At 38.4% G+C, this 21,124-nt stretch overlaps 1 protein-coding gene across 6 annotated transcripts in view; it reads left to right on the top strand.

Moving 5' to 3' along the window:
* The window catches only part of APP (amyloid beta precursor protein), a 278,797-nt gene that overhangs the window by 50,347 nt on the left and 207,326 nt on the right, over positions 1 to 21,124 (top strand). For all 6 annotated transcript variants that reach the window (XM_004264478.2, XM_004264484.3, XM_004264482.3 and 3 more), the window contains exon 2: positions 7,253 to 7,420. In XM_004264478.2, the coding sequence (XP_004264526.1) occupies positions 7,253 to 7,420 (168 nt within the window). The remainder of the gene's footprint in view (positions 1 to 7,252; positions 7,421 to 21,124) is intronic.

Here is a 21,124-nt window from a genome sequence, read left to right as displayed (position 1 = left end):
TTATCAATATTAACAGAGGCCATGGATCCATCAAGGAGCTCTAACTTGTCATTTGAAGCCAGGTCAACAGTGTCCCCAAAAGAATGTCAAATTTCAAGGAGTGAAATATGTGGATTAATTCTCTGAAAGGAATGTTTACTCTCTTCACTCACTTTTTTTTTTTCTTCAATTTATTTATTTACTTTCGGCTGTGTTGGATCTTCGTTGCGGTGCACGGGCTTCTCATTGCGGTGGCTTCTCTTTGTTGCGGAGCACAGGCTCTAGGCACGCGGGCTTCAGTAGTTGTGGCATGCGGGCTCAGTAGTTGTGGCTCATGGGCTCTATAGCACAGGCTCAGTAGTTGTAGCACATCGGCCTAGTTGCTCCACGGCATGTGGGATCTTCCCGGACCAGGGCTCGAACCTGTGACCCCTGCATTGACAGGTGGATTCTTAACCACTGCGCCACCAGGAAATTCCCATCTTTTGTCATGCACTTTTGTGGCACATCATTTTTAGCCTGAAACTCAAGCTCTGAAATAACTGTGCAGCACCTAATGGATGTGAGGAACATGGCCGCCTCTCCACACAGGGAAATTGAAGCTGCGTACAGTTTCGGTAATCACATTTCAGTTTTCTGTATGCTTTGATTAGCTCCTGCATTCTTTCTCACCACAAATACGTGCACACACGCACAGGGGCAAAACCTTGGAAAATTACAATTTTCCATTTTAATTTGAGAGTTAGCCTGGTCGCATCAACAAAACCTTGATGGTGTAGGTCCAACACCCAGCTCTGCCTCTTCATAACTCTGTGGCCTTGGACAAATCCTTCAGAGCCTTTTCCTTCTGCTTAGAGTTGGGATGGATGATTTTACAGATCCTTTCAGTTCTGTGATTCTGATTTTAATTTCAGTTCTCCTCCGTTAGAGATAAAATGGGCAATTTCAGATGTTCTGGTTCTGCTTAAGTTTTGTTTTGTTTTGTTTTTTGGCATTCAAAGGAAAGCCCTACAGATAGTCTTTTCCTTTTGAGAATGAAAATTTGTTTATGTTAAGGATTAAGTGAGGTACTTTATTTGGCCTTGAAAGGGGTTCATACTCAAATCTTCTTGATTGTGATTCTACAGAATAATTACATTGAAAATGGAATATTGGAATGTTTTCAAAGCATTTTCATGGGGTATAATTATATTATGCCCAGGCTAAGGGGAAATTATTTATGTGAGGAAACCAGAGCTGGAATAGAAATAGCATTGCTGTGTGCTTTTTAAAAGATACTCACTATACGAGAATCTGACCCTGAGGAAACTGTGAACTGATTAAATAGTACCAAATAAGTGACTATATGAGGCCAGCTATTCAGACTAGGGAGAAGTTTGTTTAAATGCAGAAACAAGATGGTTTTCATTAGCCACAAACCTTAAAGTTACATAAATCCACGGATGCACTGAGCTATGGATCCGTGCCTTCTCCTTGCCAAGCAAGACTTTTCAGCCAGTGAAACAGAGAGTTCCTTGTTCCCTTTCCCTTTTAGTTGGGACTGTGTGGGGAGGAATGTTGCCAAGCCAGCTCTATAAGGAATTTTGATCTCCTTGATGATAATAAAGAGAAACTTTTTGGGGAAAGGGAACACCCAGTTTGAAAGACAGCAGGAGAACTTGTTTGAGAAGCTGCTTTTGCGCTTGTAAATTTCATTGATTCTAGGTGTAGGTTCGGGGTCACCTCTGCAGATTGGCCCAGATTAGGTATATATGTATATTTGTTTATTTTAATTTCCCCTTAAGCTTTTGGAAAGCCGTTTTCTAGCTAACTTGCTTTTGGAAAGTCCATTTTCACTTGAGTAGCTTGTCTATATAGTATGAGCCTAAAATATTCTTCTGGCCGCAAATGGTTGTTTTTAAAAGATTGACAGCATTTTTAGGTGTAGTGTTTGAGTCTCTGTAGTTCAGAGCATTCTGTAAATAGCCTGTTGTTTTTGAGGCAGTGTGTGCTTGTGCCATTGTTTCAGCCAGTTATTCTGCCCGTTGTCACTGAGCACTGTTTTCCCATGGGAAAGCATCTCTGGTCTTATGATGTCAGTGCAAAGTCATTCAGGTTACAAGAATTATCTTCATCTTCAGTCTCTCAGAAATGCAGGGACCATGAATGGCCATTTATAGCAGGGTGCCAATCTTTTAGGTGTTGTCTTGGATTTCTGCCAAGTAACCTTAAGTTACCTTAGATAATGTTAAGATGAAAACAACATTAAAATGTAATAGTTATTTAAGTGGTTATATTTCCCATCCACTAAAGCTTTTGTATTTCTTTTTATTAAGAGAAATGTTTTTTGTAAAGTTAGGAATCATTATCTTTAGGATAACTTTGACAGGGTATGCATTTTCACTGGCTATAAATAACTTACTCTAGGACTGAAAGATTTAAGTTTTAAGAGCATCCATTTTAACACGTCCTGAATAGGACCTTGTGTATGATGTATTAGGCCACTTTTTGAGGCTTCATTCAGAAAAAAGGGATTTGAGTAAACCTGTTGGGCCCTTGGAAGGCTAAGTATTATCTTCCATGTGACCACCTTGGCTGGTGATGGTTTCCTTCTGGATGAATGCCAGGGAGTGGGCTGCTCCTAGCAGCTAGGCTTTGTTTCTTAAATGGGTTATTTGATTCCAGTAAGGATCCTGGGTTGTTTGTCTTGTTTTAATTAACTGAGCCAGGGATATGTTTCTTAAAACCTGAAATTCTTTGCAGGTGGGCTTCATTAAGAATAGAAAAGCTTCTGGTTCAATTTGTTATCTCCCAGCGCCTTACTCTGATCTGGTGTTGGCTCGGGAAAGAATTTTTGCCCAAGAAACATGTCTTTGTGATTGAAGTATTTATTTGTGAAGGGCCTCTTGTAATGTCAAATGTAACAGATATATACGTACAGCCAGTTTTATAATTTCTAGCATAATAAGTTACCCTAAGTATTGAGGAATCAAAGTTTGAACTATTACACAGCTCCATTCTAAGAAAACGGGTCATGTTAATGATCATACTTATTTTTTTAAGTTAATATTAAATCTCGTCTGGTAGAAAATCCAAAAGGAACTGAAGCATGTTTTCTTGTCTTAGCCCCCATTGTCAAAAGGAAGAGATCATAAGGCAATTAAAGATGTTTTCCAGTAATTTGATAGGGCCATAATCAATTCATTTGAAGGGAATGGGAGAAAGATTACCACCATTTGGTAGTTGGAACATACAAACATGCAAACAGATGGCATCAAAATAACTGTAAAGTCAAGAAGACAGAAGGATAACAAAGTGAAGAATGGAAGAAATAGAAAGATGTTAAGAAGTCAAGCTAGGAAACAATCGAAAAACAGTTGATGTGTTTGTCAGGTAGGGTGACCAGTTGTCTCAGCTTGCTGGGGAGTCTACCAGTTTTAGCACTAAAAGTCTCACATCCTGGAAACCCCTCAGATCCAAGCAAACTGATCGGTTATCTTATTGTCAGGATAAGGACTTGCCTGACTTACTGCTTTGTCCCCAAAACTATTGGGCCAACCCAATACATCAGTGCCTAGCATGTGTTACATACTCAAACTTACTGAATGAAGAAATGTTAGCTGCTGTCGTTTATTACTGTTGCTGTTGTTATATTGGAGTTGCCTCTCAGCAGCTAGGAGGTGAAAGCGTGCAAACACCAAGACTTCTTAAAGTAGGTAAAAGAGAAGCAATGGCCTAATCTTTAGGAATGTCTTATGCTGTGGAATTGAAGGATTTTGAGTTAGTAATGGGATAATCAGGAAAATAAAGAGAGCCAGGGTAGTTGATTGCGACAGAAGCCAAGAGAAAAGACTTCCAAGGAAGAATTCATGTATGGCAAAGAAAATGAAAAGTGACAGGTATTGAAGAAAAGGGCTTTCCTTTCTCAGGAGGTTGTATGTAACCTTTGAGAAAATTGTTCGGATGGTAGGAATGTAAACCAAACTGCAAGGGTCCTGAGAAGCAGGTACGAAGGTGGTATCAGTGAGTGTTTAAATCACCACCTGCTAGAATTTGTTGGAAGTGATGGGAAGATGACGGTTCCTCTAGAGCAGAGGCAGGCAAACTATGGCCCACTGGCCAGATCTGGCCTACCGCCTGTTTTGTAAAGAAAATTTTATTGTAAAGTAGCCACACTCATTTCACATATTGTCTGAGACTGCTTTTGCATAGCAGCAACAGAGTTGATTAGTTACAAGAGACTGCAGGGTTCACAAAACCTAAAATATTTACTCTCTGGCCTTTTACATAGAAAATGTGCTGACACCCTCCTCTAGGGGATAACAGAATGGAATGAGGTAATTTTTGTCTATTTGCTTTCTTTCAGTAGAGGAGATCAGAGCCTATTTGTGGATGTATTATGGAACTGGAGAAAAGGAGGAACTTATTGGGTATCTACTGCTGTGTAATAGGTTACCTCAAACCCAATGGTTTAAAACAACAAACATTTACTATCTCAGTTTCTGTGGGTTGGGAATTTGGGAGTGTCTCTCTTGAGGTTTCAGTCATGTCAGCCAGGGCTGCCATCAGATGAAGGCTGATGAGGCTGTAGGATGTTTCCCAGCTCACTTACATTGCTGTTGACAGGAGACCTTGGTTCCTCATCACATGGGCCTCTCCACAGGACTGCTTGAGTGGCTGTACAACATGGCAACTGACCTCCTCCACAGCAAGTGATCCCAGAGAGCAAGGAAGAAACCCTAGTGCCCTTAATGACCATGCCTTGGAAAACACATATTTTTGCCCTATTTTATTTGTTGCTACAGACAAACCTTGATACATTATGGGATGGCCGTGACGAGAGCATGAATCCAGGGAGTAGGGACCATTAGGGGTCATCTTGGAAGCTGGCTACCATGGGGGAGAGAAATTGGTACTTCATTGTTCCTTGAGGGGAGGATATGGAATGAAGGGCCTTTGCATAGACAAGGAGATAGTAACTATGGAACACACTGTGGAGAGTCAGAGGTACAGAGAAATGTTAAGATGGTGGAGGTAGAATTATTCAGCAAAATAAATACCAACAGTGGTAAAGGGTCATTAGTCCCTCTGTTCAGTTAGGGGTAAGGCCCCAAGATTCTAAGACTGGAAATCTTTGGGACGGGAATGAATTTGAGCAGAATAAAGTGCAATGGGGAATGCAATGGTGATTTCATTATTAGATTGTAAATTCCTTGATAATGGAATTTAAAACATGGGCAAAGCCCATATTTTATAAACAAGTACATTAATAAATTTTATATATTTATCTATATATTATAAATGTATTTTATGTCCTTCATTGCGTCTGAGATAGGGCCTTATCTATAGGTATCTGATCATTATTTGACTTTTTCGCAATGTTATTATCTTACTACTTACTTCAGTAAAATGGACAACATTTATATTCTGATTTTGAGGATCAAAGCATTGAATTTTCTCTTATTCCCTCAGGAAAACTGTGAAACTTCCGTTTATGGAACATTCTGTTTAGGCTGCCTCTTTGCATCTCTTGGAGAATGAGCCTCTCAGTTTCTGGCTTGGAAATTGCAGGTGGTGGGCAAGGCCGCAAATTGGGGAGTTGAGGGGTCCTAGCTATTCTGCTGACGATCCGATACTGTGGCCTCAGCTGCTGTTTGTTACATCTGGCAGCAGAGAGGTAGAATTTTACTAAACATGCCATATAAAGTAGAACTAGAAATGCAGAAAATGTTACCTGAAACATGGTTTTAGAGATTGTGCCAGGAGCTTTTGCACTCAGGTCTATGATAGGTCTCAGCTAGGTTCAGTACAAGATTATCTTTTTTAAAGGACAAAAATCCTCTTATGGATTTATGGACAAAATATATATGATGATGACTAGAACGGACAGATGTTTGATCTATTTTTACATTTCTGTGGGGGGAAGTGTCAGGAAGCTATTTCTTTAACTGAAATCTCTTGGTGTAATTTTAGTGTTGTTTTTTTCCCCTCCTGTGAACAATTTTTAGAAATGATACAAGTTATTATAGAATCACCCAGTTCTCCGCTGCATGAATGGCTTCTGTTGGAAGTTAACTCTTCTTAGCATGGATCTCACACATTTCCTCCGAAGCTGGATTTAACAAGGGAGGGATTACTTTGCCACCGTGTCTTTTGATACCTTGGTTTCGCATAACACTTGCACTCCTGTGGATTTATTTTTCATCTTTTGCTGATTTTTTTTTTCTTTTTGAGCTATTAAGCGAGGTAGTATGGATATTTCAGAACTTCCATTTTCCCTTTTAAAAATATTTATATGGGGAATTCCCTGGTGGTCCAGTGGTTAGGACTCAGCTCTTTCACTGCCTAGGCCCCGTGTTCAGTCCCTGGTCGGGGAACTAAGATCTTGCAAGCTGTGCCATGTGGCCAAAAAAATATGTATATATTTATATGAACGTAATACCGGTGGGCAGAAGGGTTTGGAAATACAAAAGGGCACCCATTTCAAAGTTATTTTGGCAAAATGGTGTGTGGCCTGCAGTGGTCATAGCTAAGACCTATTGAGAGCTTGCTACACAGTAGGTGCTCTGCTGGGCCCTGGGTGAGACTTGTCACCTCTTTGCAGTGTAGCTGAGGAGATGAGACACCAGCAACCTTACTGTACTCTTCAGAGCTGACAGAGTGATAACCAGAGAATGTTCTGGAGAAAACCGATGGAATGGCCAACATATTCATTCATGTTTGTGCTTGGTAAATTCTACAGTAATTTTTCAGTCCGAAAAGTTATGAAGTTGTCACTTGCTAATTAGTAAAGCGCCACTGATACCATGCCCTCAGCTCTGGGAGGTGACATACAGCCTTACTCACAGAGCTGGTCACCATGCAGGGACTTGGCATTGTTCTTTATGTGAGTCACTTGGAGGTTATTATTGGAATATGGTTTCCTCCAGAGTGATTCTATTTATCTCAGAAAAACATCTGATTTTATTGTCAGGACCTTGCAGTAAGCAAAATGGATAAACTTGTCAATGAAATCTGCCATGGGGGAAATGTATAAGCTTTTCAATGAATAAATTCTTCTCAATACTGCTAATTTCTTCATTTCAATGTTAAAAAACCAACACTGTATTATATGTGGTTGGAGATGTCTGTAGCATACATAATGCTTAACCCAAAGGAATTCATAATTGAGAATTAGGAGGAATAGAACTATTTTTGGCATTGCTCCAGGCCATGTTTCTCTTTACAGCCCTTCCCCCCAGCCTCCACCCCAGAGCTATGGATTTTTGTAACTAACCAAAACTTATTTTTTCAGGTGCCCACTGATGGCAATGCTGGCCTGCTTGCAGAACCGCAAGTCGCCATGTTCTGTGGCAAACTGAACATGCACATGAACGTGCAGAATGGCAAGTGGGAGTCAGATCCATCGGGGACCAAAACCTGCATTGGCACCAAGGAGGGCATCCTACAGTACTGCCAAGAAGTAAGTCTCCGCTGGTGGCCAGCGGTTCATGTTGGGTCACATGCACGCTTTTTTAATTTAATTTCTTTTATGTTTGTATTTTATCTCTTGCAGTGAATGTCTTGGTTCCTAATGATTCACCATACCATTAATGTATTTACTTGCTTTACCCTACAGTATGCATAAATATTTTAAAAATTATGTCATATAATAACCATCAATAAACCAACTGAAATATAATCTTGTATGTCAGATATACTTTAATTTAAAAAAAAAAAAGAGAAAAAAACCCAACTGAGTAAAGTTTAAGATACCTTGGCTCTTCCTTTTATCTTTAGAGTATATCACACTGTGGCTAATGCAAAGTATTGTGTTTAACAGTGACTAGGAATTGGGAGATTGGGGTTGGCATATACACACTACTGTATAGGGTAACTAATAAGGACCTACTGTATAGCACAGGGAACTCTACTCAGTACTCCGTAATGACCTGTATGGGAAAATAATCTAAAAAAGAGTGGATATATGTATATGTATAACTGATTCACCTTGCTGTACAGCAGAAAGTAACAGAACGTTGTAAATCAACTATACTCCAATAAAATATTAAAAAAATAAAATTAAAGTGACTAGAATTAATTTTCTCTATGTTACCAATTTGATATATTTTAGTTCATTCATTTGTTTATATTTAATTTTAGTTTTTCTCTCCTTATGTTTACGACTTGAAAACCTAAAACATTTACATCGTTAAAATATTGAAATAAGAAGTTGCACTCCGAAATCTCACTTGCCATCCATCCTCTGTTAAAAAATATTTTCATCGTTCTTGATTTATCCTTCTTGAAAAAGAGAGAATTTATATTTTTCCTTCTTCTGCTTATACAAAAGGTAGCTTACAATAAGCACTGTTCTGTATTTTGCTTTTTTAATATAACTTTTAGATCCTGGAAATCACCCCCTTGCCATTTGTAGAGATCTTCAGCCTTTGTGTGATTTCTCTTAGTTTTCTTGCTATTATTGTATAGGGTTTTTTTTTAAATTAATTCAGTTTAAAATAACTGGAGTCCAAGGCATTTTGTCCCACATTTCTAGACAGTTATATATTCCTACAATATGTGGCTTTTTGTGTTTTAAGAACATTTAAAGGAATTAGTCTTACACCTCTTGGCAAAGCAAAATTTCTTACCCTACATAAACAATGGATAACCTGGCAACATTTCCTTTGTTATAATCTTTTATGTACAAGAAAATTTTCTTTAGCCCTGTTGGATCCAAAATGAGTGTTTAATGAAATATATATCTGTGTGTGTGTGTATGTGTGTGTGTGTGTGTGTGTGTATATATATATATATTTTTTTTTTTTTTTTAACATATACATATATGCCCACATGTATTTTTTTTTTTATTGGTAGCACTATAAGAAAAGACAATCTAAATTCTAACTCCTGTGTTTTGAGAAGCAAAGAAGCATTTGCATTATCACAATATATTGCATATCAAGTAACTTTTGTCTTGAAGGAGTATGAACTATGATGTGAAAAGATAATTCTTCATGTTTAAGTAGAAATCACTAATATTGGCATCCTCTATATTATTTTAAAAAACATTTATTATATAGGGACTGATAATAAATTCACTTTTGCCTGGATATGACATTTCTAAAATATACATTTTTGGAAATAATATTCACATTGTATGGAAGAGTTCCTCTAGTACAGTTTTGTAGATGAGTTATGAGTTGGTAAATTGGAACTCTGTGCATGCATGCTTTTAGGTTTTTGATACCATTTTACTTATCTGGATACACATGCAGATTATGCATTCTGAATGTTAAATAAATTTTTTTAAAGGCTACAACTCAAATTTCCTTAATGACGTTGACCACATAATTTTCTGTTGAATGGCTATTTTGATGTATATATCGTAGTTAGCATCTAAGTTTTTCTTCAGTGTCAGTCATGAATAATCAGATGTTTTTACATTTGTATGATGACTCTATAAAAATTACTCTTCATGACCCTGAGAACAACCCTATTCCCACTCCACCTAGAGATCCCACTAATGCCTGGGTAACTTCGCTTCCTGTTTTAGTCTGTTGTTTGTCCCAGGGATAAGCCACAGAGTGGTTCTTCGTAGTCCCAGCCTTTGCCAGATTGTTGGTGACCGTGGGGTGGAGGTAGGGGGAGGAAAGTGAGCCCTTTGGTTGTTTCTCCTTTGTCTTGAAATTCTGGTTATATCTGCCTATCTCAGTTTACCACCCACTGAGGTCTTGTACAATGATACACAACAGGCCAGAGTCTTAAGATGGATTAGACAAACATTAGGCTAGAGAAGTTAAGAAAGGGCCAGACCATCAGGCCTTGTGGACCCTTTTAATGAATTTGATCTCTATTCTGTAACACCAGGATGTGTCATGGAAGGTGTTTATTATTTTAAAAGAAAGAGAATGACTGTACATTAGCATTTCCAAAAGTCACCCTCTAATAAGAACGTACTGTATAGCACAGGGAACTCTACTCAGTACTCTGTAATGACCTATATGGGAATAGAATCTAAAAGTTGATTCTATAGAATCAATCTATAGATTGATTCTATAGAATCACATATTTGATGTATATGTATCCAAAGATACATGTACATATATCCACTCTAAAGAGTGGACATATGTATATGTATAACTGATTCGCTATGCTGTACAGCAGAAACTAACACAACATTGTAAACCAACTATATTCCAATAAGAATTAATTTTAAATTAAAAATAAATAAACTTATCAATCACCACTTTATTGTGAATCATCATGAAGGACTGAGTCAGAAGGCTGGTCAATATGAGCACTCTGACCCTGAAAAAACTAAACAAAAACAAAAACCACCCCCTTGCTTTGTCACTCTGACCTCATATCTAGTTTCTCAGTTCCCTGGGACCCAACTGGAGCCTCTACTCCAGAGCTGTCCAGGGCAGTAGCCACTAGCGGCGCATGGCTGTCGAGTGCCTGCAGTGTGGCTATAATGTGTGCTATAAGTGTAAGATATCAACAAATACCATATTTCAAAGATTTACATGAAGAAAGAGTATAAAATAATCACATCAATAATTTCATATTGATTGCATATTGGAATGATAATACTTTGTATATACTGTTGTAAACATCATCTATATGTTACTAAATTGTGAATATGTATGTTATTAAAATGAATTTCAACTGTGTCTTTTTACTTTTCAGTGTAGCTACTGTGGAATTTAACATTACACTGGCATTATGTTTCCATTATATTATATTTCCATTGAACACTGTTGCTGTCCTGCCTCGCCCCATTCCACCAGTGACTCTGGGCTGTAAGGGTCTTAGATTCCATGATCTAGCAAGTGGGAGAGGGAAGCGGAAGTGAAGAGTCCCTCCAGGCCTTCCCCCAGAATTTTACTGGTGCTTGGGAGTTAGAGAGGCTTATTTGGGGCCTTTTAAATATGTCTTTCATTAAAAATATTTTAGTGCAAGATGATTATATGAATACTTTTCTAGAGTCCAGTGGTTCTCTCTTCCTCCTTCAGACTTATATCTCTGGGTGCAATGATGAGTAAGATACAGGACATGTTCTTAGAGGGAGATCGCAGGGCTGAGAAAGGCTTATAAAATAATTTTAGCAACTTAAAAACTGATGATGATGATGTTGGCACATGGCGATAATGTTGATAATGCTAGTACCAACTAAATTTTATTGAGCATTAACAAGGTACTGAGCTACCTTGCCAAGTGTTTGCCCTCATTTTACCGTCATGATGCCTCTGGGAAAGAATCCTGGGAAAGAAACTTGGTGATTTGCAACATTTAAGGGGAACAAAGAAACCTAGGATCAGAATTAGGTGGTATTATGTTCTGGAAGTCGAGCCAGGTTAATATCTAAATGAGGAAAATGATGAGAGTGCAAGTGTGATGCAGACCAGAAGTGACTGAAGTATAATTTTTGACAAGGCAACTCATGACTGCCTTGCAAAATGAATGCGTATCAAAACTTTTACTCAGTTCATTAATTGATGAGGTAACCTGTAAGATGTTAACCAGTTTGACTTGAAGAGATTTAAATCCTTTTTCAACAAACTTCATTCACAGGGCTGTGAACAGGAATTATCTGATCTGCATTGCATAAGACAGAAAACATTTGCATTGCTATCAGGTATCTACAGTATCTACTCCTACAGGGTTGTAAAGTAGCCTATAGAGAGTCAATCAGAAGAACATACCCTGTTTAATCAGGTCATCTTTTCCCCTACCACCCCAGGCTCTGGAAGACAACACCTGCATTTCACTGCTAGAACACCCAGTACATAATCTCTTTTGCCCCTTTCTGAATAATGGACATTTTTAATAATAAAACAGTCTCCTAATTTGGCAAATAAAAGTTCATTATTGATCTTTAAGATAGCAATTTCAAGGGAATAGCATGGGAAGAGTCAAATTACAGTAGGTTCCAGGAAGAATAACATGTATGGGTGTTGATGCCATCTGTGGTCTCTCTGAGGAAAGTCCAAGAGGCAAAGAGCCTGTGGGCAATTCATGGAAAAGGGAAAGGCTTTGTTTTTTGTTGGGCTTTGTTTTTAAAGAGAAGGAACTTTAGCTGAGGGAAGCTTACACTAAACTGTAGGAAGGGTAGATCCATCATAAGAAAACTAGTGACTGGCTGAGTCTTAGAAAAGAGAATAAAAGATGGGGAAATAGGGTGGGTTAATTAGGCAGTTTATGTTGTCAGGTGATTGAAATCTACTCGTACATGGAGAATATTTTCTCCCATTGATGGAGAGGATCTTGGGATAGGTATAGCTTACAGAATTTTAAAAAAGGCAACCAGTAACTGGGTCCTCAGATATCGAAACTGAGACTAAGTGCTGCCTGGAATTTCTCTGTTGGGGTCTCTTGTTTTCCACTTATCCTTTCTCCTTTATGTTCACCTCATTTTCTCCTGCAAAGATGGCTTCCTTTAGGAGGCCAGGGAAGATGGCAACTCTGGGAGTTTGTTGTTCCAGTTTGGATTTCCAACCCCATTCTGCCAGTGTGCATTCTAATTCCCAGATAGGGTTCTCGTTGGTCCTGCTTTCAGTCACCCATCTATCTTTGGACTAGTCACCATATCCACAAGGACTCAGTATGTACTGGGACTGGCCCACCTTGGTCATGAGGGTGTATGGCTTGTTTGGCATCCCAACCAGAGCCAACTGGTGTGGGGAGAGGAGCTCTTGCCAGAAAAAAGGTTGAAGAGTGGCATGGGGGCAAAATAGAATAATGACCAAAGCCCAACACAATGGGCTTAGAAACACACAATGCCTTTTAAAAGTTTTATAGGTTGGAGAGTAGGTAGCTGAGGGAATTCACATCATGACTTTAACCAGCTTTGGGGAAGGTATTGGGGGGTGGGTGCTGGAGAGGTGTTCACTCAGAACGTTTAAACAGTGTTCAACTTTTTCTATTGAATGGTGCATCCTAAACTATCTAGAACATTGCTTATTGATATTTTAGGGTCTTTCTGCCACTTTCCACTTTGTAGGTAGTCTAAATTTTTTCTTTTATAATTAGAAATAATAGTTTCATTTGTAGGATTGAATTTTTGTGTGTGTTATTGGAAAATGTTTATTTTCCTTTATTTTCTTTTAGCTCCATATTTTAATTTTAGACAGTTAATTGACTCCCTGCTAAGAAAGCCAAAGAAAATCATGTTTGTAATTTTTCCAACTCCCCTTCTCACAGATTTTGTAAGCTATATCATTTTTATATTTTTGAAGTTTAATATTATGGTCTGTTCTGTTGTCATAATTCTCACAGTCGTAGGTTCTGTCTTTAACTGGATTGAGTGTTTACAGCAAATCCTTTCACCAAAGCATCTCTATTCCCATAATGTTTATTTTGATTCCTCTATTTTTTTGGGTACCTGTCATCTTACTTAGTTATTTCCAGAAGTTGTTCTTATTGAACAATAGTTTAGTTATGTATAGAATTCCAGGTTGATAAGTATGTTTGTTCAGCACCATGAAGATGCTTATCCACTATATTCTGGCATCATTGTGCAAATTCCCTTTTTTTTAAATGTACAAAACCCATTACTGTCACCATTTACAGTGCTATTCATTTACTGATTACTTTCTCTCAGTAGTGATGAATCATTTTTTTCTTTATGTTCTCAGTCCCTCTTGTGACCAAAACACAGATGTTTTAGAGACAGCTGGCTGAATCAGAGAGGCAGCTGTGAGCAGTCTGTGGTCCTAGGACAGAATGAAACCAACTGAACTCATGATCGTGACCTCTTTTTGACCTTTTGCTAACCAATTTAACTCACTTGTATAGCTGCACATCGTATCTGTTGGTGCTTAGCTTAATATGATGTGTCAAATATTTTTTTTTGATAGTGAATTATCTAGTCCATATCTTTCATAGTTTCACGTTCCTCTCAGTTTGTATTCCCTGCTGTTGGTTGTTTTGTTGTTATTATTAATGTTGGCATTTTTGCCTCCTGATTTCTTTGGTCCTATTGTTGGTCAAGGGCAAGATTAGGGAGAAAAAAGTAAAAATCGAGTCTTTTACCTTTGCTCTTATAAAGCCCTTATAAAGTTTGATTGGGAAGATAGTTTGAAACTTAGGTTTGTGTAATCAGCGTTTTATCTCCTAGCATACACATTCTTGGTACCCATAAATTCCCTCCTGTTCCCCAATCATAATAGTTATGTTTTTGCCCAGTCATCATTCAAATACTTGCATATTTGAAATATAAAAATTTTCTTTACATTTTTTTATTAGCACAGTCAGCACTATTCTTTCATTTTTTTTTTTTTCATCAAATGTGTATTGAGGACTGCTATAGACTTAATGTTTGTGTCTTTCCCAAAATTCATATGGTGAAGCTTTAAGGTCCAATGGGATGGTATTTGGAGATGGAGCCTTTGGTAGGTAATGAAGTTTAGATGAGGTCATGACGATGGGAGCTTTGTGATGGGATTAGTGCCCTTATAAGAAAAGACACCAGAGAGCTTGCACAGTTTGCTTTCTCTGACTGTTCACACAAAAAGATAATGTGAGAACCTAGAGAGAAGGTGGCAATCTGCAAGCCAGGAAGAGAACCTTCACCAGAACCCAACCATGCTGGTACCCTTATCTTAGACTTCCAGCCTCCAGAACTGTGAGAAAATAAATTCCTGTTATTTAAGCCACCTGGTCTACGGTAATTTGTTATGGCAGCCTGAGCTAAGACTAGGACTTACTTTCGCTCCTTTGGGCAAAAGGATTTTAGGCCTAAAGTGTCACTGAGAATTACTGTTTCTAGAGATCATGCTTTACAAAGCATTTTATGCAACACTCGGCTCTGACTCAGAGCATGTGGTTTGTCATTTAGTAACTGCTTGTGGACGGCCTGTTGTTGGCACAGAGATTGGAACTGAATAGGGCAGGTGTTCTGCCCTGCTCTCTACACTGAAAGAACCTCTCCTGAAATGGCCTTGTGGTCTCCTCCTGCAGAGACTGTTTCTTTCCATTGATAGAATCCTAAAGAAACTTTTAAGCAAGAGTTAGGGGTTGCTGGCCCTCAGTCCAAATTTGCCCTCAGTTTATTTTTACCCATTTGAGATGTAGGTGCCATGATAATGCTCAATAGTAGAGTGATAAACATATAGCAGGTCCTTAAATATTCAGTTAAATGTACTAAATGATCACTAGGTACACTTCCTGAAAACAGGAAGCAACCCTAGATGGTTCTTTATGTGACCCTGTGTTAATATGTTCTACTGTTGACTACTGAATTATGTTTTCTAGCAGTTACAACCTCCCCTTCAATCTTGGTTGGACATGAGACTTGTTTTAACCAGTAGAATAGAGTGGTAGTGGTGCTGGTTTAGTTCTGGGTCTAAGCCTTAATTCGGCCTAGAAGTGTCTCCTTTTGCACTCTGGGAAGGCAGCCATGTGGAGACGCCCAAGTAGAAGAGAATGGAGGCCCTCATTCAATAGCCCTACCTGAGCTCCCAGGCAGCTGCCCACACCAGCCACGTATGCAAGGCCAGGATGGACTTCGCAGGCTTCCTTGCAGTACTCTAGCTGACGACACCATGTGAAGAATCGCTCAGTCAACTCACAGAATTGTGAGGAATTCTAAATTATTATGTGGTGGCTAACCTCCAAGATGGCTCCCAACAGTGCTTGCCTCCCTCCTCGTATTCGCATCCACACGTAGTCCTTAGTCTCCTCCCGCAGTGTGCAGGAGGATATTACAGAAATGACGTGTACGACATTTGAGGCTGGATCATAAAGAGCACGTGGCTTCTACCTTACATACTTTTGCTATGGTGGAAGCCAGCCGCCATGTCATGAGGACACTCAAGCAGCACTGTAGGGATGTGCATGTGCTGAGGACCTCGGTGCTTCTGCCAGCAGCCAGCCAGCAGTCACTTGCCAGGCAATGAATGAACCACTTGGAAGTGGATCCTGTAGCCTAGTCAAGCCTTCATTTAACCTCAGCCCCAGCTGACATCTTGACTGCACCCTTGTAAGAGACGGGATCACTCAGCTCAGTCTCTTCCAGACTCCTCAGGCCCAGAAACTGTGTGAGATAAGAAATGCTTACTGTTTGAAGCTATTAAGTTTTGGGATAGTTTGTGTGCAGTAATAGATGACAACAGATGTTCCCTTGACGATTATTGTCCTCTGTGGTCCTTTGGTAGAAAAAAGTTCCTTTCCTTCATTCTATACTAGATATAGAAAGTGCTGCCATCGCAGAAACAATTTGAAAATAGCTATGTAAATTATTCATCATTTAACAGCCTAAGGTGGCCACTTGCCTTAATGAACTGTTACATTACCCAGGTATTGGCCTAAAGAACCTAGAAGTCTTATAAGTATATCAAAACTAGGATAATATTCCCCTTGAAACATACATTATAAAGCCTAGGAAGAAAAATTAGAATTTTTAGATTTTGTTGTCCTCTTTCTTTTGAATGAAATGAGGTTTCATTTCAAAAGAAAGAAAAACAACACTGTTTTATTTAAACCAAAGGCTTTAGGTTGAGAGAAGAAAATATTGGAAGTATACTTCAGTTCTTCATCTGAAGAGTTTTATTCTGTCCCAAATTTATTTCAGGCAAATTGAGCAGATATTTCCTGATTCAAGATGAGATTTCGTGTCAGGTGTTGCTGAGTGGCCAGACAACATTGTTGGCTCATAGGAGCTTCTAAACACACAATTAGATATATTGAGAAAAGAATTTAGGAAATTGAAAATGTAGAATGGGGCTGTAAAGTAGAGGATCTTGATTGTAAATCTGGGTTTTGAGATCTAATTCTAGAGATGAGTAAGGGCTATGGGATTGTTTTTAGCAGGAGTGTTTTCTGGTCAAGACACTTTTGGAAAAATTAGCCTATATCTAAGGGTGATTTGGATTGGGGAGAGAAGGGAATTCCAATCTCAAGATGCTAGTGTGAAAGGGATAGGAAAGATCATCATGCCCATCCTTGTTGTATAGATGAGCACATATGAGATACCCCAAGATGCTGTTATAAGGGAGCCCTTAGGGTCAAGCACAGTGAAGGCAAAGCATGGGCTTCCCTATCAAACCTTCATTCAGATGCAGCCTTTGCTCTTTGACACCTGAGCAGTCCAGGAAAGCTGCTTAACCAATCTTAGACCACGTCCTCCTTTTATGATAGGAGCACACAGGAGTGTATTGTAAAAGTTAAATATGGTCAATTCAACGAGAAATTGTGTAAGTCTCAGTACTGTTCTTCCTCCTCTTTTAAGGAGAGAACTTAAAACCCAGGCTCTTCAACCCTCTGCATCCCTAACATGCAGAACACATCCTGGGAGGCAGGGGCTTAGAGCAGGTGTCCACGGCTCTGCTAATTTACACTGGGAGCAGGTCTCTGGAGGGAGCTTTGAACACGTTAAGCCTCAAGTGCTGGCAGAGATTTCCATCTGGGAAACTTAGGTGAATGTGGCTTTGTTTCTAGTCTTTCTATTAGATTATGGGTAAACTCTCTTTTTCCTAAGTGTTTTCTTTTCCACAATTAACAGTATGTGTTTTCTGTTTCTTTAACCTTCTTGCTCTAAATGAACAGCTGTTTTGTCTATAAGTTAACAGGATCGCCGAACAAAGCATACCAGTGCCTGGACCAAACAAAAGCTGATGAGTTAAACAAAGCCATTTCCTTTGCCCAGCTGTCTACTCTAAAATATATAACATGACAGGGACTCCCAGACGAGACTTGTTTGTCAACCTTGCTGCCTTCATTCTGTAGTGATGTGAAGTTAAAATTAATTTTAAAAATAACAACACGAGATCCTTTAAATCTAATCAACTTTGAGGGCATATCATAGACACACTGCCATGGTAGAAGCTGTGGAACATTCTTGGCCATTATTATTTTGCTCTGTGTGCCGTCTACCTTTTTGAGCTTAAAATTGACCTATAGATGACAGGCACCTATGCTTTGTGGTTTTGGTATTTGAAAGATGCAAAAATTCATATTAAGTGAAAAATTTTAAGTAGAGGTATCCAGCTATCTATATACGAGTACAGATATATTTTCTGCATTATTGGTCTGTATGCTTATAAGGATTGCTTGCATAAACCATAGGATTCAGAGGTAAAAGAGATGAAACCAGTTTGAATATTTTTTCCCACACAGTTTTCATTTAATGAGATTAATGTTTGATTTAACATTTGTCCTTGTTACTATATAGCTCTTTCCGAAATGCATACTCAGTTATTACATATTTGCAGTAACACTACGGACTTTTATATTTGCCGCCTTATTTATTTATTTAAAATGTTTTTTTCTATAATATATTTTTCTTTTTAGCTTTATTGAGGTACAAATAAATAATCTTGTATAGATTGGACATTTTTTTAAAGTTTGTTTTTTTATATATCTTTTTTAATTTTTATTTTATATTGGAGTATACTTGATTAACAATAGATTTGACATTTTAAAAATTAGAAAATTAGACATAAATTGACAGAGAGAGAATGAGGATCTTGGCTGTACGTGGATACATCTGTTTGTGTTTTCACATTCGTGTCCTGTCCTATTTATTTTGGTGTCCGTACCTTCCTCATTTGTCTTTACATTCAGCACGTTGGTATGACTGACTTACACGTCGTACAAGGTTCTTGCACAATATTTTCCAATTCTAAGTATGAGTGTATGCATATGACAATATATTTGCATACAATGTCAGAAACAGACTTGGGCCACGTTATTGGGAAATAGGCTGGTGCCCTGAAACATTTTCTGTGCCTTGCTCTTAGATAAGGTCATCATTGTGAAAACACAGCACTGCACGTACTTTCCATTATTGCACTGGTGTTTCATCAGCTGCATCTTGCTTCCCAGCACCTCATTAAATTGTAATCAGAGGGCTCCCCTGGTGGCGCAGTGGTTAAGAATCCGCCTGCCAATGCAAGGGGACATGGCTTCAAGCCCTCGTCCGGGAATGCCGCGGAGCAACTAAGCCCATGTGCCACATCTACTGAGCCTGTGCTCTACAGCCCGCGAGCCACAACTATTGAGCCCTCATGCCACAACTGCTGAAACCCACACACCTAGAGCCCATGCTTTGCAACAAGAGAAGCCACTGCAATGAGAAGCCCACTCACCACAACGAAGAGCGGCCCCCCCTCACCGCAACTAGAGAAGGCCTGCACGCAGCAACGAAGACCTAATGCAGCCAAAAATAAATAAATTAAATAAAATAAATTAAAAAAACATTGTAATCAGAGAACAACTTCAGTTTCCAGTTCTCCTTCTCAATTAAATTAGATATTGTCTCCAATATCTCTCATTACTACAAGAATTTATGTTGAGAAACAATTTAAGATATTATTTTTCTTTGTGTTCCAGAAAATTTTAAAGGAGAGACTATGTTATTTTAATCCAGAAACAAAAATATATTGTTTAGCACACGCTTTGTTTTGGCTTAGACTCTGAAGTGGAAGTAGTTTAGAACTTAAAATTAATACACTCTTTGAGTGCTCAGAGATATCATCTACTTTTTTTTAAAGTTTATGATAAATTTTCTTTTTTTAATTTATTTTATTGAAGTATAGTTGATTTACAATGCTGTGTCAATTTCTGCTGTACAGCAAAGTGATGTGTGGAATCTAAATTATGACACAAATGAGCTTATCTACAAAACAGAAACAGACTCAGACATAGAGAACAGACTTGTGGTTGCCAAGGGGAAGGGGGGTGGAGGAGGGAAGGATTGGGAGTTTGGAGTTAGCAGATGCAAATTATTATATATAGAATGGATAAACAACAAGGTCCTACTGTATAGCACAGGGAACTATATATTTAATTTCCTGTGATAACCCGTAACGGAGATGTCACCTACTTTCATTGTTGTGTTCTAACTTCATCAATTTCATCTTCTATGAAATGGAGCCATTATCAACTGATAGAGGTTTACATGACCTGCTACACATAAAACATTTGCAATGATTCAGACACATAATAAACCTTCAATTACATATATTTTTTATACTTCTCTTGGATATGTTCTTTGGAAAAGAAATTGATATGTAAAACTTTCACAGGATGAAAATATCCTATGATTAGGCTACCTCTATACCATTTTACTATAGAGTTTGATTTTTTGTTTCATGTATTGTTCATACATGCTACCTAGGTGCCATCATGCATTTAAGATCTTGATTTGTTTATATTTTTGTTTTTTCACTTGTAATGTAAATTTAAAAGCATGACTTTGTTTCCACTGGACTCGTTTTTTAACTTTTAGTTCTTTTTAATTCAAAATTTCAAGCATATGTAAAGGTAGAAAGAATAGTATAATAAATGCCCCCTGTGCTTATCACTCCAATAATTATAAAATCTAGTCACTCTTGTTCTTTGAGAAGTCTGGAATCCCAGTTCTCTATCTTACCTCCTTCAGAGTCCACATTATTTTTTGCAAGGCCCTTGTGCAGATAGATGTGTTGCTTATCCCTTTTGCACAGCTGTAAATTGATTAAGATGAACTAAAGGAACACACGTTATTTATTGACTTCTAACTCACATGTTTAAAACACCAGTTTAATAACACTACATAATTTCTAGCATATTTTTTCAAAAAGAAATATACTGGAGAATTTGATTAAAAATTGATTTTAAATGTTGAAAGACTAGAAAGAACAGTGAGCAAATTTTTTCAGAATTAGGAGCAATTCCCATGACCCTGACCATTAACTCTGTTTACAGCTTTTTATTAGCCACATTTGATTTTGTGTTCTTGAAATATCCTTGGTCATTTGGAATCTAGTTGTGTGTAAATATGACTTTTGGCATGAATTAATCCCTTGTCCCAGGTGGCCTTTGCAGAAGGATACTCCAAGGGTTCCCCTGTTTGTCCTTTTTTTTTTTTGCGGTACGCGGGCCTCTCACCGTTGTGGCATCTCCCGTTGCGGAGCACAGGCTCCGGACGCGCAGGCTCAGCGGCCATGACTCACGGGCCCAGCCGCTCTCGGCATGTGGGATCTTCCCGGACCGGGACACGAACCCGTGTCCCCTGCATCGGCAGGCGGACTCTCAACCACTGCGCCACCAGGGAAGCCCACATTTTTTTTTTTTTTTTTTTTTTTTTACTTTTCTGTTTGTCCTTAATGTTGCAAATAAAGGAAAGTTTTTGTAGGACTCTGACAATATATGTCTTAAATATTTTTATATTTCTGTATATATACCTATATGTTCTTGGCTT

The sequence above is a fragment of the Orcinus orca genome, chromosome 5 (genome assembly GCF_937001465.1).
Source record: "Orcinus orca chromosome 5, mOrcOrc1.1, whole genome shotgun sequence".
NCBI lineage: Eukaryota > Metazoa > Chordata > Mammalia > Artiodactyla > Delphinidae > Orcinus > Orcinus orca.
Note: the sequence above shows the minus strand (reverse complement) of the source record. Positions and strands in the feature narration are given on the sequence as shown.